The 27,531-nt window shown below is 46.3% G+C and overlaps 1 protein-coding gene across 3 annotated transcripts in view; it reads right to left on the reverse strand.

The window, feature by feature from the left end:
• Positions 1 to 27,531, reverse strand: part of LOC121298072 (filamin-B) — a 112,707-nt gene that overhangs the window by 38,507 nt on the left and 46,669 nt on the right. For all 3 annotated transcript variants that reach the window (XM_041224857.1, XM_041224859.1, XM_041224858.1), the window contains exons 9-25: positions 25,402 to 25,539; positions 25,042 to 25,168; positions 24,719 to 24,855; positions 21,617 to 21,810; positions 21,147 to 21,260; positions 20,709 to 20,852; positions 20,101 to 20,224; positions 17,409 to 17,569; positions 16,712 to 16,802; positions 15,904 to 16,073; positions 15,168 to 15,285; positions 14,688 to 14,950; positions 12,984 to 13,581; positions 11,682 to 11,855; positions 10,634 to 10,796; positions 10,081 to 10,241; positions 577 to 744 (exon numbers count right to left, since the gene is read on the reverse strand). In XM_041224857.1, the coding sequence (XP_041080791.1) occupies positions 577 to 744; positions 10,081 to 10,241; positions 10,634 to 10,796; positions 11,682 to 11,855; positions 12,984 to 13,581; positions 14,688 to 14,950; positions 15,168 to 15,285; positions 15,904 to 16,073; positions 16,712 to 16,802; positions 17,409 to 17,569; positions 20,101 to 20,224; positions 20,709 to 20,852; positions 21,147 to 21,260; positions 21,617 to 21,810; positions 24,719 to 24,855; positions 25,042 to 25,168; positions 25,402 to 25,539 (3,045 nt within the window). The remainder of the gene's footprint in view (positions 1 to 576; positions 745 to 10,080; positions 10,242 to 10,633; positions 10,797 to 11,681; positions 11,856 to 12,983; positions 13,582 to 14,687; positions 14,951 to 15,167; positions 15,286 to 15,903; positions 16,074 to 16,711; positions 16,803 to 17,408; positions 17,570 to 20,100; positions 20,225 to 20,708; positions 20,853 to 21,146; positions 21,261 to 21,616; positions 21,811 to 24,718; positions 24,856 to 25,041; positions 25,169 to 25,401; positions 25,540 to 27,531) is intronic.

Below are 27,531 nucleotides of genomic sequence, written 5' to 3' on the forward strand. Positions count from 1 at the left end.
AGGCAGAAGAGCGAAGCCAGGCCCTTCCACTGGACACGGAGACGGAATAAAACAAGAGCGAAGCCAGGCCCTCCCACTGGACACGGAGACGGAATAAAACAAGAGCGAAGCCAGGCCCTTCCACTGGACACGGAGACGGAATAAAACAAGAGCGAAGCCAGGCCCTTCCTGGTACCTTACCACGGGAGATCATAGTCAGAACGAAGCAATACCACTGGAGAGAGACTGTTCCACTGCACAGGTAGTGTTTAGGTACCAGGAAGAAGCAGTTTAGTCAACAGTGATGTATCCTGCAAATCTGTACTAATGTAAAAAGAAGAGCAAATAGAGCAAGAGGTCTCCAGTGACAATGTTTCCTGTTTGAATTGGAAATGAGCATAGGCCTTGGTCACACTCCTTTAAAGCAAACCGTTTAAACATTGAGCTGCAGTGAAGTGAAGTACTGAGGGAGCTCCATCCCAGCTCCCCCCCCACCCCCACCCCACACACACACACACACACCTCGAGGGACAGCACAGAGACACTGAGGGAGCTCTATCCCAGCTCCCCCCCCAACCCACACACACACCCACGTACCTCGAGGGGTGAGCACCGAGACACTGAGGGGCGCGGCCCCTGCCTTGCTACAGTCCACAGTGAAGTGCTGAGGGATGTCAGCTCTCACCCCTGAGCCCAGGCCAGGTCCGCTGAGCTTCACCTTGCTGGGGTCGACCACGTCCTTCACAGGGACCTTGAAGGGGCTGCCTGCAGGGCGAAGCAGCGAGAGGGGGGCTGTTAGCTGGAACCACACACACAGCCACAGGGGCTTGGGCGCCTGTCCTTGTTTTCTTTCTGCGTTTCAGGTAAGCTTCATTGCATTTGGAATTCCAGTTCTATGCATTAGACAAACATAGGCTTAACATACGTCACTGTGTGTGCGTGTGTGTGCGTGCTTGTATGCAGGGTTAAAAACTGAGTTTTTAAGTACATTACTGAAATAAACAAGTGTCCTGATTGAGTAATCTGGCCCCTGCTAATACCCATGGGTCTATATGCATCTGAAATAGTTTACACAAAAAGTTTAATCAATTTTCATTGGGTTCATCTCTCTTATCCTAATCGATCAACACAATTCTATGACATCATCCTTTGTTCTTGTAATTGATTCAAGTCAATAAGTTTGAAAATCAACATAATATTCAGAACGCTTCTTTAAACCAAAAGTATTCAAATGTAAAACACAGCTCTGAGGTCTATCTGTGTGACTGGTAGCCAGAAATAATTTTATTGTATTTCTTGAGATGTATGAAATAATATATTAATGTTACCAGTAGTACTGGGCAGTGGCATTTTAAATGAAAATCACTTCTATTATAATAGTTTGAAGTGTAATAAGCAACTGAAAGCAGTGAATCTGTAATCCGAGCTGCACTTAACAGCTGATCCCAGACTTCATGTCATGAGTGCAGAGATCTCAGCTTGAGTGAAACGAGCACAGAGATCTCAGCTTGAGTGATTCGAGCACAGAGATCTCAGCTTGAGGAAATGTAAGCATTACAATAGCCAATCAAATCATGCGAAAGTCGCCAAAACGCTTCTACAATCACAGCGTTTTAAAAGTCCAAGCACAGTAACCTCAGGCATGTTTAGCCCTGGGGCTCATCAGTGCAGCGTACCTGTACTTTGACTAGTGAAAGACAAGTAGCTTTCGAGTTAAAGTGGTAGAAAACAGTACCAATAGAATTATGGGTAATCGGGATATACACATAATTCACCGATCGCAAATCCGACTTTAGCCACACCCACTTTTCACACCCTAGATACTGTTGCTACGTGGGACAATCTACAGACATAAAAATGAGAGCCGAGCCTAGTTCAAGTGTTTGACTTTGCGAATTAAAACAAAACGTTACTGCTGTGTAGGTTTCCCACCAACTAAGTTATGAACACAAAAATAAAAACATACCCCATACAGAGTTAACTGCAGAGTTATCCCCCATGAGGATTGAACTGGTAGCTTGAAATCAGACCGCTGTGAAAAGTGCTTAGTTGTGCTCACTTTTTGTTAATAATTAAAAGAATAAATACACTTATTAGAGAGCATGGCAAACAAGGTAAGAGCATTCCCAAAGTTATTACATAAAGCAGGTGTGTAAACATACAGCCTACACGTTAAAAGAATGTTTGTTGTGCTTTGCTCTGATGCTTTCTAGATTTTAGTACCAATAACATTACAAAGAACTAGTAATAATCACTGTTGCAGCGTTTTAAAATGTGTCTAAAATGTAGATTTTTAGATAAATATCTGTGAGTAACACGTAATATGCAAGTCCAAAACATGGCAATAGGAAGAATGGCCCTTTAAATGCAAACACACAGAAAAAAACCCACAAAATTTATACAAAAACCTTTCTCTCTCTCTCTGAGTGTGGAAGGGGTGTGGGTAATTCACTGACTAGGAGACAGACAGGATTTAGCATAGCTGGGGGTAATCCAGCATGTGCTCCGTGGGACAGCGTCCTCGCAGCTGCTTGAGCCTCCCCGGTGAGTTGGGGCAACACATAGCTAGCCCACTGGGCTTGGGGCCACCCGGCCGAGATCGCCATAGCCTCGAACACCTCCAAGTATGCGTCCGGTCGATCCTCGGCCGTCATTTTGGTGGGTCTCTGGATGGAGTGGTCTGGAGCTGCGGGTCTAGCCGCCCCCTGCACTGCCGCGGTGAGCGTCTGGCGCAGGAGGTCCATCATTGCGGCAAACTGGGTAGCATCCATGCTAGTCTGCTCCTTCTGAATATGCACTGCTTGGGGCAGTGCCAGTGAATCCCACTTCTCACACCACGTGTGGAAGGGGTGTGGGTAATTCACTGACTAGGAGACAGACAGGTGTAATTGAAAACACCACCCAGGTGCCCAGTTTTATTTGAGAACAGTTCTTGCTTTTTCCGGCAGAGGGCACTGTTGACCGTGGGCTGCCTATCAACGATGATAGACAGCACCACGGAAATACCACAGCTGGTACGCGAACAGCAAGTGCACTCGCAGGCGATCAAAGAAATAATAATGAAAACAGAAGGCGAAAAGAACAATGGAAAATCAAACAGTAATAAAACTACAAATAAAAGGTGCTGCACTCGGCAGCGTTATCCCGGTCACCGCTACCCGCACGACCCGGAACACAGTCCTACTCTGTAGGTTAACTAGCCTGCTCTTTTACAATACGCCGGGGTCTGTCCAAGGGTTCCCCGCTCTCTCTGTCTCGCTATGAAACTCTTTGTTTCGCCTGATTCCCAGTCCTGGATCAGAGCTTCCGCACTCTCGGCGCGTGTAAGTGGGCAGCCCTGAGGAAACAGCAGAGCATTTTTTTATAGGGCTAGCAAACTGCCAAGACTTGCCTCTCAGCCATTCAGAGAGGGGGAAAGTCCACACACCTACCTTCCCACCTCCCCGTGTCACTGCCATGACTCACAGGCGGTTGTTGGAAGACTGCCGCCCTCTTCCTGCAGTACTGTGAACACGCCAGCAGAGTCAGCACAGATCTCTCCCTGCTACATATCCTTCCCCTCAGAATGACACCACTGCTACACTGAGCTTTGGTGATTTCACTTGTTTAGTCCCCTCTTTCTTAAACCAAAAGGTTATTTTTACTTTTACCTTTGGATATCCAGTTCAGCTACCAAAAACTCCTTGGGTTCCTTCAGCAGTGTTTACAACCACACCCCATGCTAACACCACCAACCAAGGACTATTTTAAGTGGTCATTTGTACTAGCCCTTATTAATTATACAGCTGGTTACAATTAACTAACTCATTTGTTATACTCAATTGGCCTCATTAGACCGTTGTCTTCTGGGAGATGTAGTTTTCTGTCTCTCTGAACTACATCTCTCTGTCTCCACGAAACTTGCAGTGTTACATTGGGTATACGTATCTCCAGTCTGCTATTCTACCCCATACATACATACACACACACACACACACACAAAGGGTCAGTCAGCGTTACCACAGGTCTGGGGATGTAAACTCATTTTTGGTCTCAGCTTAGAGAACATAGAAAAGACAGTACTGGTTGTAGTGTTTTGCCGTTGTCAGTTATATTGTTATAGTTGTAGGCAACAGCGGATGTTGCAAACTTACTTAGTATTCTAACAAATGAATCCTAATCTCCAGTCAAAGTGAGTGTGACACACTGTTAAAAAAATGTTTTGTAACTGCATTTTTATTACAAAAGACAAATGTGCTGTTTGTTCATAGTGTCTGAAAGAACCAGAACGACGAGGAAGTTCATTATTTCTTTTATTTTAATTTTCTGTAGGTATGCTGAACTCCTTTTTGACAGTCTGGTTTAAACTGTGTGTGAACTATTTATTTTTAATTTGTATTATTATTACCACAATCATTTCAGGACAGTTTGAGATATATTTTTAATTATTAACTGTTACTAAACTTTGAAGAAATAATCCTTTGAAAGTCTGAGTCCACAACGTAGGTAAAGTGCCAAAACTGCAATGTCTTTTGTTTTTTTGCTGCACCTCGCCTGTGAAATGTACTAAAAATCACCATGCCAAAACCATAGCCTTATGTATGAACCATGATGAGGTTGATAAAGCACAGTCCTCCCAAAGTTTATTTTGTGTTCAATGGCCCCACATTTTTCCTTCTAACCAACTTGAAATGAGCCATCACATTTGGAGAAGTGCTGGCTGGAAACCTGAGGCTCGCTATTGTTATCTACCTTCTCTCCTAGGCACAGCACTGCAGTCCTAACACTTCCCATCACACCCAGAGGCTCTGACTCTCTTCACTGATCCCCCACACCCCTAAATGTGATCTCCAATTATCTTTGGTTCAGCAGGGGATCGTACAGTGGCAGCACATGCAGGAAGTGGAAACCATACAGGCTGAGATGAAACGGTTATTGTCCAACAAGCGACAGACCAGCGAGTCTTCTGCTTCAAACCAATTACTGCATCTCGAAGCCAGGCCTTACAGGGTCTGCATTTTCACTTCAACACATCAAACTGGACCTATTTAAAGATGAACTACCTTTAAAGGACTTCAGGAATAAATATTTTCTGTTTGTTGGCGGTATACATGTTTGCATTTGCAAGCAGACAAAGGTTTCAGCTAGAGCCTTCATCAGTGTAGCAGGGGCTGTTTGAAAGGGCCTCATTAATCAGCCACAGGCCTGACTGATCTGTTATTGTATTTTCTGATGTTATTAAGGGACAGTACAGTAGGACGGACACAGCAAAGTTGCACAGATGCTCAGATTTTTCAAGAAATTCAATTGAAGTCGTCACTTTAGCAAACAAATTCCTGATTTGACATGAGATTCATTATAAGCACATTCTGAGTGACTGGATCACACAAATCGCTGAACGAGGAAGTTCATTCAAAAGAAAATTGATTTTATACCAAACAGATGAAACAAAGGCAAAACAAATAATTGCAGATGAAACAGGAATGGTTTAAACAGATTCGGCAGTGGCAAGGCACAGTACTATATATACATAGCAGAAAAAAATTGTACAGACTGCCTCCAACTTTTTGTCTCGTCAACACAATACGCCAGAGGCCGTACAGGGCAGAGTGTATGGAGCTGTCGCTGGAAAGGAGGTGGATGGAAAGCCTCCAATTTCAAACTGGTTGATGGGAAAGGCAGAGACTGTCTTAAGCAAGAAGGCAGGATTGGTATAGAGTGTAACCTATGTAAAAATGAACCATGCTTTTGCAATGGTTAATGCCTGCTTCTCACTCAACCGCTTTGCAGAGGTGACAGATAGCAAGCAAGAAAGCCGCTTAGAGCGATAAATATTTCAGCTCAGATGAAGGCATGGTCTCAAATGGAGGCTTCACGAGTGCATTAAGCACCACGTTTAGCCTCCTGTGAGGAACATTGTCCTTCATAGGTGGCCGAAGCCACTGAGCTCCTTTCAAAAATTACAATTTTGACATGGCAAGCTGAAAAATAGCTGCCAGATAGACCTTAAAATGTAGAGGGGGATTTCCCCTCATCAAACAGGTCCACAGGTCGTGGGGTCGTACTGGGAATGCCTGGAAGGTGCTTTGGCATTCTCCATGGGTTGGGAGGCCATAAGGTCCCCGTGACTGACTGAGCAGCTTCAGGCGCTTGGGTAGTCTCCACGGTTAGTCTCCTGGGCTAATAAGGGACTACTAGGAGCCAAGGCATCTATCACCAATGGGTCCCAATCTCTTGTTATGGCGGACCAAAGGTGGGTTGATTCCTGGGAGGCAAAGAGATCTACCTCTGCTCTCCCAAACCTCCCAAATGAGGCTTACCACCTCAGAGTGAAGTCTCCGCTGTGAGGCACTGGGAACTCTCCTAGAGATTAGGAGAGTGGTGAGAGGAGGCTCTCGTGTGCCCAGAGCAAAAGCTCATGGGCCACACGATGGAGATTGGGCAACCTGAGGCCGCCTTGGTTGTTGATGTAAGCCTCCACTGTTGTGTTATCTGTACGGACAAGCACAAAACTCTTGCAAATAATTCTGCAAGGCCTGATAAACTGCCTACATCTCTAAAACACTGATGTGGAGATCCTGTCAAGGGGGGTTAAGAACATAAGAACAGAAGAAAGGTTACAAACGAGGGGAGGCCATTCAGCCCATCTTGCTTGTTTGGTTGTTAGTAGCTTATTGATCTCAGAATCTCATCAAGCAGCTTCTTGAAGGATCCCAGGGTGTCAGCTTCAGGTTCCGTGTGAGCGTCTGCCTGAGCTGGAGACTGGGCACAATGAGCCAGTCGTCCAAATAATTGAGAACTCTGATGCCTTTGAGTCTCAATGGGGCCAGGATAGTTTCCATGCACTTCGAAAAGGCATGGGGTGCTAGAGAGAGACCAAAACAGCAAGACTCGGAACTCATATGCTGTTCCCTGAAAGGCAAAGCGCAGGTACATCCTATGCACTGGTTTTATGAGGATGTGGAAATGTGCGTCTTTGAGGTCCACTTTGGTGAAGCAGTCACCTGGCCTGACTGACTGCAACAGATGTTGCATCATCAACATTTTGAACCTCTTCAGATACAGGTTGACCTGTCTGAGGTCAAGGATTGGTCTGATGCCCCATCCCGCTTGACCACCAGGAAGTACCTGAAGTAGAACCCTTCCTCCATCTGGAGGGGGGTCTATCATGCAAAACAGCCCATTTTTGCAGCAGAGCTGCTACCTCCTGAGACGCCACTGTGGCATTCTGTGGGTCCATGACTGATGTTACAGTCATGCCAAAAGGAAAGGGGACCGTCTGAACGGCAGTAAGCACCTAGATGTCTGAGGTTTACTTACACCAATGCCTCCCTAAAAAGGGGTCCTGGGCCTGTGGCAGTAAACTCCTAGGGCTGCTGCTCGGTTTGTGGCTTAGCCTGAGGCTTCTGTCTGTGCCGGGCAGCAGAGCCTGTTAAAGCCTCCGTGAGCCGGTTCTGAACACCACCTCTGGCAGCAGGCACAGCCTGTGCCGGTCTTTGAGGCTGCTGGGGCCTAGGGTGCCAGTTTGCAGCTGGTTTATGCACTGGAGGTGGTCACTTGGGAAGCAGGTGAACAAGCTTGTTCATGGACTCCCACACACAGCGAGATCGCTGCAGCATCCTTTCCACCGCGGGACCAAACGTATGCCCTGGTGTAATAGTGGCATCTAGCAGAAAGCCAAAACTGCCTACGTGCAGCTATCAGTGCAGCCAGGCTCCTTCCTACAGCCTGCCCCGTTCAGTTTTGATGCACGGAACATGTTCTTGTTGACCAGGCGCAGCTCATGCAGCTGTTCTGGTGAGGGCCCTCAGCAAATAGGACTGGTAGGCTGCCAGAATATTAATTATAGTGCCCAGCTGTGCGGCGAAATGTACTTGCTAAATAGGCATGCTTGAGGATCACCTCCGAGACCAGGCAGTGCTTGTCAGGGCAGATAGCGTCCTTGGACAGAGTGCAACATTAGGTGCTTGTACCAAAGCTGCAATTTAAGCCTCCAGAGGCGGAAATTGCTCCAGGCCCAGCTTCTCCGCAACATGGCAGGTACAGCATCTGCTGTGCTTGTCTTCAACAGGCACACTGGCCTTGCATATCTGGTGCTGCCTCAAGCGGGTGATAGATAAACAATGCCTGTTTGTTTTCAGATCACTTGGTAACTGGTAAAACAGGAGCACACCAAGGGGATGGGAAGTTTGTCAGGATATAAGGGAAACTGGTGCAAAGTACAGGCGAATCCTTGAGGAAAACCTGGAGGAAATTCACATTTCAGCAGGACAATGACCCAAAGAACACAGCCAAAGCCACACTGGAGTGGTTGAACAAGAAGAGAATTAATGTTGTTGAGTGGCCCAGTGAAAGTCCTAACTTGAATCCAATTGAAAATGTATGGCGAGACGTGAAGATTGCAGTCCATCGACAATCCCCAACAAACTTATCAGAACTGGAGCAATTTTCCTGTGAAGAATGGGCAAGAATTTCACCATCCTACTGTGCAAAGTTAGTAGAGACCTATCCAAAATGCAGTAATTGCTGCAAAAGGTGCTTCTACCACTTACTGACTTAAGGTGCTGAATACTTACGTTTTGCTGACATTTAACCTCCTCCTCATGTAACGGTTTTCAGTTTAACCACTACAGCTTTGAATAAAAAAAAGTTTGTTTGAAAAACTGCGCACACTTTGTTAAATTACAAACAATATGTGACATTACTGGTAGGGGTGAATACTTCTGCAAACCACTGTATATATAAAATAAAATCTCTTTTAATACACATATAAACTTGTATTGTGAGGTATTATAGCAAGGATCCTGTGACCTGTGATTCACCTGACTTATTAGAAAAAGGAGGGGTTGAAAAAAGAGAAGCTATGAGATCATGTTCCAATATTTTTGGAAAGAAGTTATCAATTAGTTTTAAAAAGAGTTGACCTGATCCTTCTAGAATATATCACTAACTCAAAGATAAGAACTGTCAAGGCAGATTGATGATCAGATTTAATTGGGACTCCTGATGTATTCAATGGAGGGAAAACTTATAAAAACCAAGGTAAAATCCCAGTCAAGTATCGCTCAATTTGCTAACTACAAGTTGTGTGGTCCATACTCTGAAGATCTCTGAAAACCTGATTGCTGTTTGGTCGAAATCAAGTCTCTGCCTTTTGAAGACAGTTTTTATTTTTCAATATATCCTACACTACACTTTCATATACTGGAAGGTAAGCATACATTTGCATTTAATATCTATGTTATATTGATGCATTGTTATAAGGTATAGGTTTTATATTTTAGCTGTAGAGTGATATATTGAATGTTCTCGAACGTAGTTGTGGTGCATTTTATAGCCTGAAGGCTAAGCATATGATAACCATCTGTATTGCTGTATTGAAGTACTGATGCTGTTAAACCTGTAAAAGCACTGGAAACGTCCAGCCTGCCTATTAGCAGGGATCCAGTGGTCTGCAACCACTTGATCAATTTTGAAAGCATTTAATAAACCAAAAAGCACACTACTGCTGCTCTGATTCATTACAACTTCTAATTAAATGAGTCTGTCATTTTCTTGATGATTAAAAAATTGTCTGGACATATAGCACGCCCAGTGAACGAACAAAACCACTTACTGCAGTTTTGAACATCTCTGTCCTCCTTAAACATCTCCCCTGGGTTTAAGACTGTGCTCAGAGCATATACATCAATAAAAAGAGTATGTGTGAAAATCTGATAATAGCATGGTCTGTCATGAGGAAACACTGGTGCATGGGCATGCATGGGCAAACGAGATGCCAACATCATGTGCATAGCTGTACAGTGTTTTATTCATTCTTAAATGATGCTTCCCCAGGTCATGTTTCAGGGCTGCAAATGTGGCCCTTTAAAATTCATGTTTGAGAACCACTGCTTTAGTCCTATCCAAGACCGAAAAGCAAAAGAGTACTCAAGAAATTTAACAGGACAGCTTTGTAGAAGTGATGTTGTAATGAGCCTTGTTCTTAGATTCCACAATGCGATTCTCCTGGAACACTATGTGTGTGGTCCTACCTGGAACATGGTAATGCTGTAATGAGCCTTGTTGGTTTATTACATTCTGGGATGGGATTCTCCTGGAACACTATGTGTGTGGTCCTACCTGGAACATGCTGGCCTCCGTAGGTGATGTTCACATCATACATGCCAGGGGTGTAGGGAGTATATTCCACACTGCAGCTGCCGTCCTTGTTGTCTTTGCAGGACATCTTGGACTCGGAGGGACCCTCCACGGTGATCCCCAGCCCCCCAATACCGGCCCCCCTGTGGAGAGTGGAGAGTGAAGGTCCCGTCAAGACAAGCATGCAGCCCCTGAGCGCCGGGGACTGGACAGGGAACACTGTGGGTTTCACGCTGACCTGTGGAGGCTCTGCGATCTCCGAAACAGCAAAGAAACACTGACATTGGTAAACTTATTCAGACAACCCTCAGAGGTCTTTCCACTGCCAGGAGATCTGTGCCTCTTGGCATGGGCTGCAAGGTGCTAAACAAGTCCAGGGTTTGAAAACTCTACTTCAATGCCAAATGCTAAATCTACTTACAGGTACGTTTGTCTTGTTGAATTTCACATGCTTGTAAAATGAAATGGGGCAAAATACTATGTGGGGCATATCAAAAGGAAAGCAGACTGGGCAGGCAGGGCAGTGACGCGGTACCTTGTGATGACGGTGAATTTGTTGGGTTTGTGGGTCAGCGCCTCCTGTAGCCCTGGCCCGTGAGCTTGCACACGCCGTGGGTCACATCCCTCTGCCACGCCAACCTGGAACGGGCTGCCTGGCACCGGCACGTCATCAAACATCACGGCAAGAGCGTGCACACCTGCAACACATGCACCAGGGGAGAAATACTGAGAGTGTGCCACCGGGATCGTCAACATGACCATCTCGCTATACACCACTTCAAATGCTAGTTCAACATGTTCTTCATACAGATACGAAGCTCCACATACTGCCAGATCCTGAACCTGAATTTGTGATTTTAAAAATTGTATGGTATACAATGGTTTTATAGTAGCTGTGTTTTGCTACTAAAATTTTGTGATTATACATTTGAAATAGAACCACTGCAGTCAAGCCCAAACGTTTCACTCTGGAATGCATGAATGAAGTATAAATAACATGTCTGTAAAACGATTTCTACAGTACACTGGCAGAGTTTACACACCAGATTTACAGGAACTGGAACCTTTGAAAACATCAGGAAAAAACGATGCTACTTTGTGTCACTTCAAACTCTCCGGTCCTGAAGACGTTAAAAGGAACTGTATCACAGCGATCAATAACACAGGCTGTCCTGCATGGATGCAGGCTGTCCTGCATGGATCCAATTACACAACCGGGAGGAGTTAAAGAAGGAAAGCAGTGGAGCCCTCGAGACTATGCATTGCAGACAGATGCGTCCCCTTCTCCACATACAATACTGTAGCTTCCCAAAAAGCTGCGTCTGTTACATGCAATCCAAGAGCTTTCTTAGAAAGGGCCTCTCATCTGTACTGTTCTGTAATGGAAACAGCAGGTAGCTGCCCCCAACTTGTGTGTGACAGCTTGCAGCACATTCTGGGGTTTTAATGGATGTTTGTATAAAACTTGTGAAAGACTTGGATTGATTTGAACATTTGTAAATAATGGTGCAGGACTGAAACATGTCAGAACAGGGATAGCAACCCTCTATCCAGATCAAGAGGCCATTGGTTGTGCTGCTCACCGCTTTCGAATGGCGTGTACTCCGCAGCGTAGGTCCCGTCAGTCTGGTCTTTGATCACACAGTCTGTCTGCGCCCCCGAGGGGTTTGTGATGCATGTCTTAATGTGATCCCCTCCCACCTTCGTCAGGGAGCGAGCGTCCACCATGAAATCCGTGGTGGCTTCCCGGAAAACTCCTGAATCAAAGAAAGAGAGAAATGATTCCACTTCCCTCTCCAAGAAGAGAACAATTACTCTCTGAACTCTTCATCTTTGGCCATGCCAAATCCAAGGAAATTCTAACAAACTGTTCCCAAGAAATAGCTTTTAGCAGCTTAGAATCATGTATAGATCTCAAGTGTGCGTAAATGGTACAGATTATGTTTATTGGTGTACTCCTGACTATTATCCCCATTTCAGCTGTCCCTTTGACATGTTTTTAAATTCCTTGACTGGAATTGAAACACACTGGCTTTCTTACAGCAGATCTGCCTATAAGAGAGTCCACCTCTGCTGAGTTTCCTGAAAGCTGCAATAAAGCTAAACCCCTTTGGTATAACAAGCCAGGATATATAACAATGTATTAAAAACACCTCCCCAAGCCAGGCTATATAACAATGCATTACAAACACCTCCCCAAGCCAGGCTATATAACAATGTATTAAAAACACCTCCCCAAGCCAGGCTATATAACAATGCATTACAAACACCTCCCCAAGCAAGACTACATAACAATACATTACAAACACCTCCCCAAACCAGGCTATATAACAATGCATTACAAACACCTCCCCAAGCAAGGCTATATAACAATGCATTACAAACACCTCTCCAAGCCAGGCTATATAACAATGCATTACAAACACCTCCCCAAGCCAGGCTATATAACAATGCATTACAAACACCTCCCCAAGCCAGGCTATATAACAATGCATTACAAAGACCTATATTTCATGATTCACAAATGCGATGAATTCACTGTTAGACCATAATTTCAGTAACGTGAACATATACACTGCATAGCGTACTTCACCAATTCATTGCTTTCAGTTCCCTGCTTTTGATGTGTAAGATAGCTAAATAAAGAGCAAGCACTGTACTCAAATTCTCAAACGTTTTCACCAGAAGCCTTTCTCATGTCTTGAAACAGACTCTTCTAGTGGAAACAGTTAGTCAGATAATTGTAGACATGTTCTTTTAGTAGCTAATACTACATGTTCTAACACTATTGTTCTGGATGAATGACAGATATGGATTTATAACACTGGGGAAAATCCCAGCACAGTCCTGAAACATGCTACAGAAAGCGAAGCAGCGTATCCTACCTTCTCCCTTCACTCCAGGGCCGTACACCTTGACCTTGCTGGTGTCGACAGCAGGATCCACCTGCACCCTGGCTGGGAAGGTGGGCACGGCCTGGCCCCCGTAGCGGAGCAGCAGCGTGTACATGCCTGCTTGGAGGGGGGTGTAGGTGGCTGTGTACGTCCCATCGCCGTGGTCCTCCATGCGGGGCTCAGCCTTGGACCCCGAGTCCGACACTGCCTCCAGAGCCAGCTCCCCGGGCCCGGCCCTGGAGCAGTCGACCCTGAGCAGGCTTGCCTCTCCCACCTTCCCCCGCTGCAGCCCCGGACCAGACACCACAACCTTGGCCGGGTCAAAGGGTAGAGTCACGCCAGCCCTGAACGGCGAGCCGGGGATGTGCACCTCCTGGAACAGGATGTTGACGAGGTATTCCCCCTGCTCCGTGGGCAGATAGGACACCGAGCAGGTCCCATCCCCGTTGTCTGAGCACTCGATCTTGGCCTCGCAGGGCCCCTCCACGGTCAGCCCCAGGCCCCCCGTCCCAGCCCCCTTCGTGTCAATCATGAACTCAGCCGGGCTCCCAACCAGACCACCCTGCAGACCGGGTCCGTAGGCTTTAACCTGGAGGACAAATAAGCAGAGGAAGCAGATTAACGGGGCCTGTGAGGAGACAGCGCAGTGCATGACAGCACCCCTGTACCGGGGATACACTGCAGCACAGTGCATTACAGCACCCCTTTACCAGGGATACACTGCAGCACAGTGCATTACAGCACCCCTGTGCCAGGGATACACTGCAGCACAGTGCATTACAGCACCCCTGTGCCAGGGATACACTGCAGCACAGTGCATTACAGCACCCCTTTACCAGGGATACACTGCAGCACAGTGCATTACAGCACCCCTTTACCAGGGATACACTGCAGCACAGTGCATTACAGCACCCCTGTGCCAGGGATACACTGCAGCACAGTGCATTACAGCACCCCTGTACCGGGGATACACTGCAGCACAGTGCATTACAGCACCCCTGTGCCAGGGATACACTGCAGCACAGTGCATTACAGCACCCCTTTACCGGGGATACACTGCAGCACAGTGCATTACAGCACCCCTGTACCGGGGATACACTGCAGCACAGTGCATTACAGCACCCCTGTACCGGGGATACACTGCAGCACAGTGCATTACAGCACCCCTGTACCGGGGATACACTGCAGCACAGTGCATTACAGCACCCCTGTACCGGGGATACACTGCAGCACAGTGCATTACAGCACCCCTGTACCAGGGATACACTGCAGCACAGTGCATTACAGCACCCCTGTACCAGGGATACACTGCTTCAGATGAGCAGCAAAACAACTTGGGAGATGATGTTATCCTACATAAGGACATTATTTTTAAAAGCTTGGGTCTCAAAAGTGAATTTTCGGAGTAATATAATTATTTGCTCACTGGGGGTTAAGGGTGGGATTCTACTCTAATGCTTATTTATAGGTCAATACAAAGCCAGTACAGGAGCAGGGTGCCTTGGTAGTGCGTGAGGGGAATTTCATTTTTGTCTTAACAAAATAGTCCATCATTAAATATGAATTTGTCATAAAAGCAGCCATCAGGACAATTGCATGCATCATGATAAATGACATTGTACCCTGAAATGCACATCGTGATACGTATCGTAGTGTGACATTTCAAGAACGTTACACCCTAAAGAAGCAAGTTACCTTGGAAGGGTCTGGGGGTAAAGTGGCTTCCACGAGGAAGGGGCTCCCAGGAATAGGGCTCCCATCGTAGCTGAGGTCAAGCGAATAAAAGCCCTCCTCCTTGGGGATGTACTTGACCAGGCTGCTGTCCTTGCCAGGCAGGGTTTCCACCATGCATGGCATGGCCTTCTTCGCCGGGCTGGTGATCAGAGCCTCCAGCCTGCCCTGCCCTCCTGCCCCCTTTGTGCTCACAGCAAACTCCTGGTCCTTGCCAACCTCAACACCTAGGCGAGCGAGAGAGGGCCAGGTTAGAGGCAGACAAAGCTTCCCATGAGAGCAGCCTTCAACAGCTGCTCCAATATTATTACAGGAACAATGTGGAAGCAAGTGAAGAATTATGGTACTGTTGCAGTATTCCCTATTAAACACTCCACAATAATACATTTATAAATGTAAGACTGCAGACTCTCGCAGCTCCAGTGAATCTCTGCAGGTACTCACGACTCTCCAGGCCGCTCACTGTCACTCTGCTCAGGTCCAGCGGTGCAGCCACGCCCACACTGAACGGGCTCTTGGGAATGGGATCCCCCCCGTACATCACCGCCACTCCCAGACTGCCCTGCAGGAGGAACCAGGTGTGAGAAACTGGGTTCACTGCAGCCTCACTCATGAGAAACACATCTCACCATTCACACTGCTTTCACTGAGAAACACATCACACCATTCACACTGCTTTCACTGAGAAACACATCACACCATTCACACTGAGAAACACAATCACACCACTCAAACTGCTTTCACTGAGAAACACATCACACCACTCACACTAAGAAACACAATCACACCACTCACACTGCTTTCACTGAGAAACACATCACACCACTCACACTGCTTTCACTGAGAAACAAACCACTCACATTGAGAAACGCATCACACCATTCACACTGCTTTCACTGAGAAACAAACCTCAGCAATTGGTGTATTCAAGAAGGGCTGAAGATACACAGCAGCACAGCAACAATTAGACAGAATAAATACAATCACAGTATATTGAGTAGCATGTAACGACTGTCCATTAGCAGACCAAGAATGACCATCTAGAATGATGAGCGATTGTTATGCTCTTCAAGTCTGTGCTAATGAATGCCCACAGTTACTTGTCACAATTGAAGTCCTGCAGTTGTGCTGAATCTAAAGATGTCAGTGTGCAGGTACAGAGGCTCTGGTGTGAGCTTACCTGCTGTACGGGGGTATATTTGACAGTGTGGGAGTAGTCGTAGTTGTCGATGATCTCAAAGTCTCGGATGGCCTCACCCTTCAGCGGCGCGCTAAACTGCACGTCCAGAGGAGCCTTCCCTGCCCCCTTGGTGAACACAGTGAAGTGAGTTGGCTTCTCACTCTCCACTCCTGCAGGAAACACAGAGAGCTGTCCATGCAGTCACCTGTACTTAATTCTCAATAAAAACCACAGGGAAATAAATTTGTCAGACAAACGCTTCAGCTCGTGCCTGGTTCCACGATGAAACGCTTGTCAACTAAGAAATTCATACCTGAGCCTTGTGCTCCCTCAAAGCCCACAAAGCACAAAGAAAAATCTTCGATAAAATCTACTCCGATGAAACGAGTGTCAGAAAATCTGCGTGCTCATTGAAAAAGGCACTTGTTGAAATGTAGGTTTCATTTTCAAAGACATAGAATACAATATAAACAAACATCTGCAGAAACTGTATAACCATTTCAGAACTGACTTCAATCAAACCTAACAGAATAATCCCAGTAAATCTTATTCAACATGTATTGCCATCATTTTCCCCATATGAAACACATACATTATGGTAAATTTGTCTAGCTCCCTACATTCGCACTTCAAGAGGAAAGATTGATGAATGCAGAGACACGGAAAGCAGGTGATGTGGAGTTACAAAGGGTGTAGACAACAGATCAAGCCTTTGCATTGTGCATCAGTTACTGCAAATTATTTTTAGAAGGATCAAAATAGCCTGAAAGGAGCAGGTGCAGTGGGAGTAGACACAGGGCAGTCTCACCTGTCTTGTTTAACCCAGGACCTTCGGCTCGCACTTTGCTGGCATCATGGGACGGCTCCACCTTCACTCGGAACGGGCTGATGGGAATTTCCTAAAGAAAATGACAAAAGAGATCAAATCACAGCTCTATAACACAGAATATAAAGTGTTAGCTTTCCTCCACACTGTTTCCAATGTGCCTCTTCTTGTGTGGTTATGAGCACAGTAACAATACAGTGCTTGACTGGGAAAGCCCCTATACTTGGCACCTGTGGCAGGGCAGTGGGTGTTTTGAATCCTGACAGAGCCAGGGATGACGTCCACATTAATGTGAGGATGAGTGATGCACACAAATGAATGGAAATTGGATTCTTAGGTTATGAGAGTTGTTTGTTGCTTTTTGCTATTTTGGGGGTATTTTGATAACTGACATTTTCAACACATTTCTTCCAGTCTTTAATGTAATGATCTAAGTAGTGCCGGGTCTTATAATAGTGCTGTTATAAATGTGCAAGCCTTATTTTTCACGACGCTCATTTGACTAGATTTGTATGATACGTAGTAACATGCATGTTTACAAGCAAATCTTTAAACCATCTGGATTCCACTAAACTGTTCTTTCTCCTTCAAACAATAGGAGTTCATTAAAGGATGGCAGGAAACTATTTAAAAAGGATGCCAGCAGCTCATTGCAGAACACAAAGGCACTGAGGCTGACCTGGCCTGTGAAGAGCACTTTGAGGGTGTATCGCCCGGCCGCGGGCGGGGTGTACTTCACGGTGATGGTGTCGTTCACGTTGGGGATGATGTCGAAGTCAATGTCCTCCTCTCTATCGCTGATCACATGAGCGTCACACTTGATTCCAATGCTGACATCTCCTGAGGAGCAGAGGCACCAGAAACACGCTTACAGCAGCAGAACCCAGGAGCCTCGCAATGGACCCCAGAAGAGAATCCACAGGAGTGTTCTGTCACCTGCATTTACTAATACACTGTTTCATTAATACATGTTTAATATTGCATGTTCTGTATGATCCGTTGTTACTGTTTCTACTCAGATCAGTATTTAACAGACAACTCACTATCACAACTAAAACAGCTTCGGAAATAAGTGAGAAAAGAAAGAAAATTTCTACTAAGTTTAGTTTGTTTACTTTTCTTCTCAAAGGGGCTATTCATGAAAATGTTACAGTGGATCAACAACTCACTAACACCGACACGCTGGATCATCCACTCATTAACACCGACACGCTGGATCATCCACTCACTAACACCGACACGCTGGATCATCCACTCATTAACACCGACACGCTGGATCATCCACTCACTAACACCGACACGCTGGATCATCCACTCACTAACACCGACACGCTGGATCATCCACTCATTAACACCGACACGCTGGATCATCCACTCATTAACACCGACACGCTGGATCATCCACTCATTAACACCGACACGCTGGATCATCCACTCATTAACACCGACACGCTGGATCATCCACTCACTAACACCGACACGCTGGATCATCCACTCACTAACACCGACACGCTGGATCATCCACTCATTAACACCGACACGCTGGATCACCCACTCACTAACACCGACACGCTGGATCATCCACTCACTAACACCGACACGCTGGATCATCCACTCACTAACACCGACACGCTGGATCATCCACTCACTAACACCGACACGCTGGATCATCCACTCATTAACACCGACACGCTGGATCATCCACTCATTAACACCGACACGCTGGATCATCCACTCACTAACACCGACACGCTGGATCATCCACTCACTAACACCGACACGCTGGATCATCCACTCACTAACACCGACACGCTGGATCATCCACTCACTAACACCGACACGCTGGATCATCCACTCACTAACACCGACACGCTGGATCATCCACTCACTAACACCGACACGCTGGATCATCCACTCATTAACACCGACACGCTGGATCATCCACTCATTAACACCGACACGCTGGATCATCCACTCACTAACACCGACACGCTGGATCATCCACTCATTAACACCGACACGCTGGATCATCCACTCATTAACACCGACACGCTGGATCATCCACTCATTAACACCGACACGCTGGATCATCCACTCATTAACACCGACACGCTGGATCATCCACTCATTAACACCGACACGCTGGATCATCCACTCATTAACACCGACACGCTGGATCATCCACTCATTAACACCGACACGCTGGATCATCCACTCACTAACACCGACACGCTGGATCATCCACTCATTAACACCGACACGCTGGATCATCCACTCATTAACACCGACACGCTGGATCATCCACTCATTAACACCGACACGCTGGATCATCCACTCATTAACACCGACACGCTGGATCATCCACTCACTAACACCGACACGCTGGATCATCCACTCATTAACACCGACACGCTGGATCATCCACTCATTAACACCGACACGCTGGATCATCCACTCACTAACACCGACACGCTGGATCATCCACTCACTAACACCGACACGCTGGATCATCCACTCATTAACACCGACACGCTGGATCATCCACTCATTAACACCGACACGCTGGATCATCCACTCATTAACACCGACACGCTGGATCATCCACTCATTAACACCGACACGCTGGATCATCCACTCATTAACACCGACACGCTGGATCATCCACTCATTAACACCGACACGCTGGATCATCCACTCATTAACACCGACACGCTGGATCATCCACTCATTAACACCGACACGCTGGATCATCCACTCACTAACACCGACACGCTGGATCATCCACTCATTAACACCGACACGCTGGATCATCCACTCATTAACACCGACACGCTGGATCATCCACTCATTAACACCGACACGCTGGATCATCCACTCATTAACACCGACACGCTGGATCATCCACTCACTAACACCGACACGCTGGATCATCCACTCATTAACACCGACACGCTGGATCATCCACTCATTAACACCGACACGCTGGATCATCCACTCACTAACACCGACACGCTGGATCATCCACTCACTAACACCGACACGCTGGATCATCCACTCATTAACACCGACACGCTGGATCATCCACTCATTAACACCGACACGCTGGATCATCCACTCATTAATAAGTTTAAGTGATTTGCTCAGGGTCACACACAGCGAATCAGTGGCCGAGCCGGGATCTGAACTGGGAACCTCCTGGTATTAAGCCCCTTTCTTTAACCAGTAGACCACCAAGCCTCCTACAAATAGTAGGCTTGCCAACAGGGATCTGCTACAGCAGCATTCCGGTCCAAAGGAAGAAGTGTGTTTCCAGAAAGGACTGGTCCCCCCGCAGTTTCCAGGCTGCTGTATTAACACAGCACTCATCTTACCTTCCCCAGCCTCCGTGCAGTCCACGGTGAAGTGTGTGGGTTCGCTGGCTTTCAGACCAGAGCGCTCCACTCCCGGCCCAAACACCTTCACTCTCTGGGGGTGGCTGCCCTTCCCAACGCTCACCTGAAAGTACACAGACCTGTTCAAACACAGCCTCACTGGGCATGGAGAACAAACAGGGATTCTCAAGGCCCTTTACTTTCTAGAGGTCTGGCTCACTGAAACACAAACTCATATTCAAACCAAAGAATCCTTAGCTTTTTAAAAGCAACTTTAGGTGGAACACTACTTGTTGTATACCCACATTGTAAACGTGTTTAAATACTTTATTACAGCCCAAGACCAGTATGTGTGCTACCCTTACTGCTTTCACTGGCAATGCAGACAGGGGCGCTACAGCACTATGTACCAAAGGGCAGCTACAATGGGACAGGACTGCTAAGGTTCTCATTTTCTGAAATACCAACGGTATGAACATACACCTCAGAACTGGACTGATCAGTACCAACACTGTGCTGCCTTTCACAGATTACAGGTACTGGATTACGGTTCTGTCATTGTGGTCTGCTAATGGTTCTCCAGTGATATTGCAGAGCAGTGTGCTCACCCTGAAGGGGCTGTTAGGCACGCTGCTCTCCCCCCATGCCACAGCCAAGGTGTGTTTGATGGCTTTGGTGGGCGTGTACGAGCAGGCGTAGGTCCCATCTCCATTGTTTTTCACCTGGACAGGAATTGGGATCCCCTCCGAGTCCTGGAGAGACAACAAACACATCACAGCTAGTCGCCATGCCCGTTCTTTACACCTTGTTTTAATAAGTTAAAATACATCCCGTCAGTCCTGATCTGAACAGCCCTGCATGCCAGCCTGCCATTCCTCTCACAAGCACGGACTGACAATGATCGTGGCGGGGGCTGGTTGAATTCACAGAATTTCACCTGTATGCTGAGCAGTCACACTGCAATCCAGGCACTGGAGGAGCTGTGGAATCAGTCCGCTGATAATGTTCAAAGTGAACGCACACTAAGAGCTGCATGTTTCTCACACCTGTGCGTAGATCTTCAGCGCTGCTTTTCCAGCCTCTTTGGCATCGACAGTGAACTCCCCAGGCTGGTTCACAACGCAGCCGCTCTTCTCCAGACCGGGGCCGTAAGCGCTCACCTGAGATGAAAGGCAGAGAGCCGGAGAGTCAGCAGAGAAACCAAGACTCTGAAGAGCCGAGCTGGATCCACTTTACTTACTGTGTGTTTAATTGAAGCAACAAGCAAGAATTAAAACTGCATTGGCAAAAGGTGGCGTGGTAATGGGGTTACGATTATAATGAACTACGTTCTATATGGGGTTAACTGATTCAGTAAAACAATTTAGAACAAAGTTTGAAGACCAGCTTTGGCCACCCCTGCCTAACCCCGTACCCACACACTCTCTTGTTCACCATCTAGCAAGAATTTTGTTTACTTCCCTTCTCTATTCAATGGAGCCCAAACTGAGACCCCAGGACCTTGTGCTGCCCTTACCTTGTCTGGTCTGCAGGTGGCGCTGGCAGGCTTGATGAGTGCCATGAAGGGGCTGTCCTCGATGTCCTCGTCGTCACACATGACGTGAACGGCATACTCCCCCGCCTCCGTGGGCCAGTAGCTGACGTTGCAGGAGCCATCGTTCTGATCATCACACTCGATCTTCGCCTGCGACGGGCCCTCGATAGCGAACCCTGAAGAGCCACACACAAACACACACACACACACGACACGTTACACACGGAGGGGGAACAGGGAACAGAACTTGCATAGCACACAGAGTCACGAATACCACAACATTCGGAATCTCAAGAGCAATTGGGATTGTTCTATTTCTGCTGATGTCACGGTGTGGTAATTTCATCAGTTGACATTTGTTTGTAACTGAGTCGGAGTCTGTTCTGCTGTTGTCTTGTGGGTGCCATTTGAAATAAGATGCAGACCTAAAACTAGAATTATACTTCCATTAGGGGTTTAGCAGGGCGCTTTCACTAAAGCATGTGAAATGTCGCTATTAATACGCACAACTAGTCTAGTATTCTCAATGAAATTGGTAACTTTTGGTATCATATTTGGTGCCTAACCTAGGTGCTGCAGCTTAGTTTCACATTAGTATTCGTTCATACAGTCTGAATATTTCAGTGCTGGAATGAGGTTTGTTTTAAATTGTGTTGCTACACGGATAATGCAGCTAAATTTACATTTATATACATCCTGCAAAACTTCTTGGTTGCTTTTTGACAGTAAAATCTATTATTTCAGGATCGAGACTTAACTTAGATCTTGTATTTAACATCATGTAATCAAAGAAACTACAAAATGATATTGCCAAAGTCTACCGGAATCTGTAATAGCAGTACAGTATTTCATGTTAGATTTTGAAATGTCACACATTACATTAAAAACTACAAAACTGTGTGTAATTCAATATGTTAACGTATCATTATTCAGCAGGGTTCATTCCACTTTATGAAGCACAATGAGTTTATTCTATAGGGTGATGCTAAACTTTTGGCCTGAGCTGTATATTCAGAATAAAGCCAAGTTACAGCTGAAGGTAGCCAGTCAGTAATAATGTATTGATGAGACCTGCTTTACTAACTCCGGTGTTCTGAAAGCAGTACTCATTAGGGTTAACGACATGGGTAGTGTGTGAGGCACCGAGACACACCGAGCTGTATATCTGAGCAGGGCACAGTGTGTGAGGCACTGAGACACACAGAGCTATATATCTGAGCAGGGCACAGTGTGTGAGGCACCGACACACAGGGAGCTGTATATCTGAGCAGGGTACAGTGTGTGAGGCACTGAGACACACAGAGCTATATATCTGAGCAGGGCAAAGAGTGTGAGGCACTGAGACACACAGAGCTATATATCTGAGCAAGGCACAGTGTGTGAGGCACTGAGATACACAGAGCTATATATCTGAGCAAGGCACAGTGTGTGAGGCACTGAGACACACAGAGCTATATATCTGAGCAGGGCACAGTGTGTGAGGCACTGAGACACAGGGAGCTATATATCTGAGCAGGGCACAGTGTGTGAGGCACTGAGACACACAGAGCTATATATCTGAGCAAGGCACAGTGTGTGAGGCACTGAGACACACAGAGCTATATATCTGAGCAGGGCACAGTGTGTGAGGCACTGAGACACAGGGAGCTATATATCTGAGCAGGGCACAGTGTGTGAGGCACTGAGACACAGAGAGCTATATATCTGAGCAGGGCACAGTGCGTGAGGCACAGAGACACAGGGAGCTATATATCTGAGCAGGGCACAGTGTGTGAGGCACTGAGACACAGGGAGCTGTATATCTGAGCAGGGCACAGTGCGTGAGGCACCGAGACACACAGAGCTATATATCTGAGCTGGGCACAGTGCATGAGGCACTGAGAAACACAGAACTATATATCTGAGCAGGGCACAGTGTGTGAGGCACTGACACACAGAGCTATATATCTGAGCAGGGCACAGTGTGTGAGGCAATTGCAACTTCCTCAGCCAGCAGAGGAGTGAACTGGCCCAACTTTCCAACCGACAGCTTTATATCTGTGTCTGAGCCAAACAGGCAATTCAGAATCTCAGCAGGAATGGAGAGGAGACTCCCATTGCAGAGCAGCTTGAGCCAATCCAGGTTTTACTATGATCTCATAGACCAGGAGGAAAAGGTGCATCTAAACTAGCTGCCACTAAAACTCGGGTTGGCTCAGGCTGCTATGCAATGGTCTTATTCCTCACATACTAAAAGATCCCCCCACCCCGTAGAAAGCATTATGATTGGTTGTTTGCAAAGTATAATACAAAGATCAACCATTTAGATTTCTTCATAATCCTTCAAAGCTCAAACAAAACACCTTGATAAAATAATAAAATGACAGCACTGCCCTTACAAAAGTATCCCATCATGAAAGCATGGTAAAATGTAACTAGACTTAGTGAAAGCATGGTAAAGCACTAGGAAAAGCCTGTGAAAAATGCTAAATGATCATTACAGTGGTAAACCGTTATAAAAGGGGCCTGCTGCACCCAGGCTGACCCAATCTTAAGCCCCATTTCACACTGCCATGCTCTACCCGGGTTGGGACCTGGTGTCATGCGGGTCAGCTACACAATTTCACACTGCTTTCTGAAGAAGCAGGGTCGACCTGGGTGACAGATAAGTATCAATGCCACGGAAGCAACTTGTTACAGACGCTTCTATCCAAGCTTCTCTAGATTGAACCGTTGGCCCAAAGGTTGATTAAAGCAAATGTTTCTTCATCCCTGCTACAACCTAGCTCATGCTATGTCTTAATCAACACAAAAATTGCTAAACAGAATAAACAGAAATGTTCCTTGGAGAAGTGAAACCTTCACGTAGGCATGGTTGTTCGTTATTTCGTCATCTTATGAACAACCTTCATGCATTTTGTCTCGCTCGACCCGGGTCAGACGTGTCGACCCAGGTACGTGGTTTCACATGACACAGGATTGTGACCAGAGTAGCCAGAACCTGGGTAGGAGTGCCAGTGTGAAAGGGGCTTTAGGTGCAGAGGTTTTACTGATTTCAGGACACACAATTCTAAATTGGAGGTGATTCCTCACAGACTCGCTTACCTAATGTTCCCACTTCTGTCCCCACGGATTCCACAACAAAATCAGCCGGCTTTCCCACAGCACCGCCCTCCAGCCCAGGACCCCAGGCACGGATCTTCTGCGGACCGGCCTCCCGGTCCACCTGAACTTCAAACGGGCTGAGGAGGAAAGAGAGCATTACTGTGCATCTGCAGAGAGAGTAAGAGCAAAGAACTCACAGGAGCAGCACCATGCACTCCGCCTGGCTCGGCGCTCCTGAGAGAGCGCATGTTGTACTGCGCACTCCGCCTGGCTCAGCACTCCTTAGAGAGCGCATGTTGTACTGTGCACTCTGCCTGGCTCACCTCTTGGGAATGTGCTGTCCCCCCCAGGTGATGGCTGCCACATACTTCCCCGGGGAGTGGGGGTAGTACTCAAAGGAGTAGACCCCATCCACAAAGTCTTTCTGCTTAACTGGCTCCTCTAGCCCCTCTGTCAGGAAAGAAGAGACAAACACAGTGTCAGAGCAGGGAAAACACAGACTCCAAACAATGAGGGGCTGTATCTAACTAGTCAAAGCAAAGGGGCTGTATCTAACTAGTCACTGCCATTGCAGTGCCCCTGTCTGCAGTGCCATTGCAGTGCCCCTGATTGTATTGTCTCCGAATGTCCCCAGAGCTCCACAATATAAATATCTGATACAGGAGGAGCACTTTAATACTCACTGGGCCCCTTCACCAACACCTTCAGCTCTCCACTCCCGCCGTTCTTGGTGTCCACTCTGAAATCCGCGACCTGGCGGACCCTCACTCCTTTAGGCTGCAGGCCACGTCCGCTGGCTCGGCATGCATTTGGGGTGCAGGCTGGAACACAAACAAGGAGGAATTACTGAGCTCTGCTCTCTCCATCACTGAGCTGGGCTTGCTCCATCAATGAGCTCTGCACTCGCCACCACTGAGCTGGGCACTCGCCACCACTGAGCACCTATCCTACTGAGAAGCTGTTGACAGTGAGGAGCACCTATCCTATTCAAAGCACACTACACTGTTTTTAAACAGAGAGTCTGTCCCAGTTAAACATTCCTGTACGTCACATTAAAGGTTTCCCAATCGTTTTTAGTCAAACTCGTCACATTATAGAATATTACCCCTGTGTTAGCATCTTTGTATTGGCTTCCTGTCCAGTTTAGGATCGATCTTAAGGTCCTGCTTTTAACTTATAAAGCAGTAAATGGCCTTGCTACATCTTATTCAAATGTTCTTTTAACGCCATCTGTTCCTAGACGTTCACTTCGATCACAGGGTGCTGGGCTACTTACTATTCCCAAGATACATAAAAATAACACAGGTGGTAGAGCACTCAGCATTAGAAATCTGCTTGGAAAAATCCTGCTCTCTGATTGGTTAGCTGCGTTCCATCACCTTTGATTCAAATTCCTCCACCACTTACCTGTCCTAATTCTAAACCATTTAACATCTAAGTAAGCACTAACGTCAAAAAATGTCAGACCCCGAATTACGTTGATCTTTTTAATGGAGAAACCGTTGAAGATTGGTATGAAGATTCATTTCCTGAACCAGACAAAGTACCAGTACTTCAACATTTCTTTAAAAGAAAAACAGCACAGTGAATAACAGAACCAGAACTGAATCAACTGTAACTTGACCAAAACGAAAAGACAAAACGCTTCTAAATGGGCTGTAATATCCCACAGAACTGGCTCAAGAAAAAGCTAGACCTCTTACACTTCTCCTCAGGGACCTGAATGCCGGTTCCATAAGTAATAGAGAGGGAGAGCAGTACAGCATGTCCAGCTTCATAAGTACGCAAGCTGTATCAACTGCTTTCTGAATGACCCTCCCACTGTACAGCAGCAGAGTGAATTTAGTGAAAGACGCAGCATTTAACAATGCTAACAACATATTCATAGCAGCCATTAAAAAACTAAGACAAAGCGGAAAACACAAAACACACTGTCCCTCAGTAACTCAGCAAAGCTAGACAGGCTAAACATTGAAGACACTAAGAGCAGCTCCTCACACTGACACCATTGCCTTCACCAGCAGCAGCACCCCCTACTGCTGTACAGCCATCAATACACTTCATTCAGAGCACGGCTTTTCAAACTGCACGACATCTGGCTGTGTTCAAGAGAACATTCATTACAAAAATCACTGATCTATAATTCAAGCTTTATCACATTTATTTATTCCGGGCTTAAAAGGCATGTCATATGCAGACAGGCTAAAAGAATTGAATCTGTTCAGTCTTGAACAAAGAAGACTACGTGGCGACCTAATTCAAGCATTCAAAATTCTAAAAGGTATTGACAGTGTCGACCCAAGGGACTTTTTCAGCCTGAAAAAAGAAACAAGGACCAGGGGTCACAAATGGAGTTTAGAAAAAGGGGCATTCAGAACAGAAAATAGGAGACACTTTTTTACACAGAGAATTGTGAGGGTCTGGAATCAACTCCCCAGTAATGTTGTTGAAGCTGACACCCTGGGATCCTTCAAGAAGCTGCTTGATGAGATTTTGGGATCAATAAGCTACTAACAACCAAACGAGCAAGATGGGCCGAATGGCCTCCTCTCGTTTGTAAACTTTCTTATGTTCTTATGTTCTTATGTCATTAGCTTTAAACATGTATGTCCATTAATGAAATAGTAAATTAACATATAATGGGTTAATATAACTGATATAAAGAAATGATTTACTTAATGTATTTATCAATAAACTGATTTGTACCGCTATTAAAATAAAACACTTTGAAACCAATGTGGTTTACTTTTCACTGGAACTTTTCTTATGCGTAGTGATATTTACTGTTATTGTTTTCATTTGCTGTGTTCATT

Source organism: Polyodon spathula, chromosome 23 (assembly GCF_017654505.1).
Source record: "Polyodon spathula isolate WHYD16114869_AA chromosome 23, ASM1765450v1, whole genome shotgun sequence".
Classification (NCBI taxonomy): Eukaryota; Metazoa; Chordata; class Actinopteri; order Acipenseriformes; family Polyodontidae; genus Polyodon; species Polyodon spathula.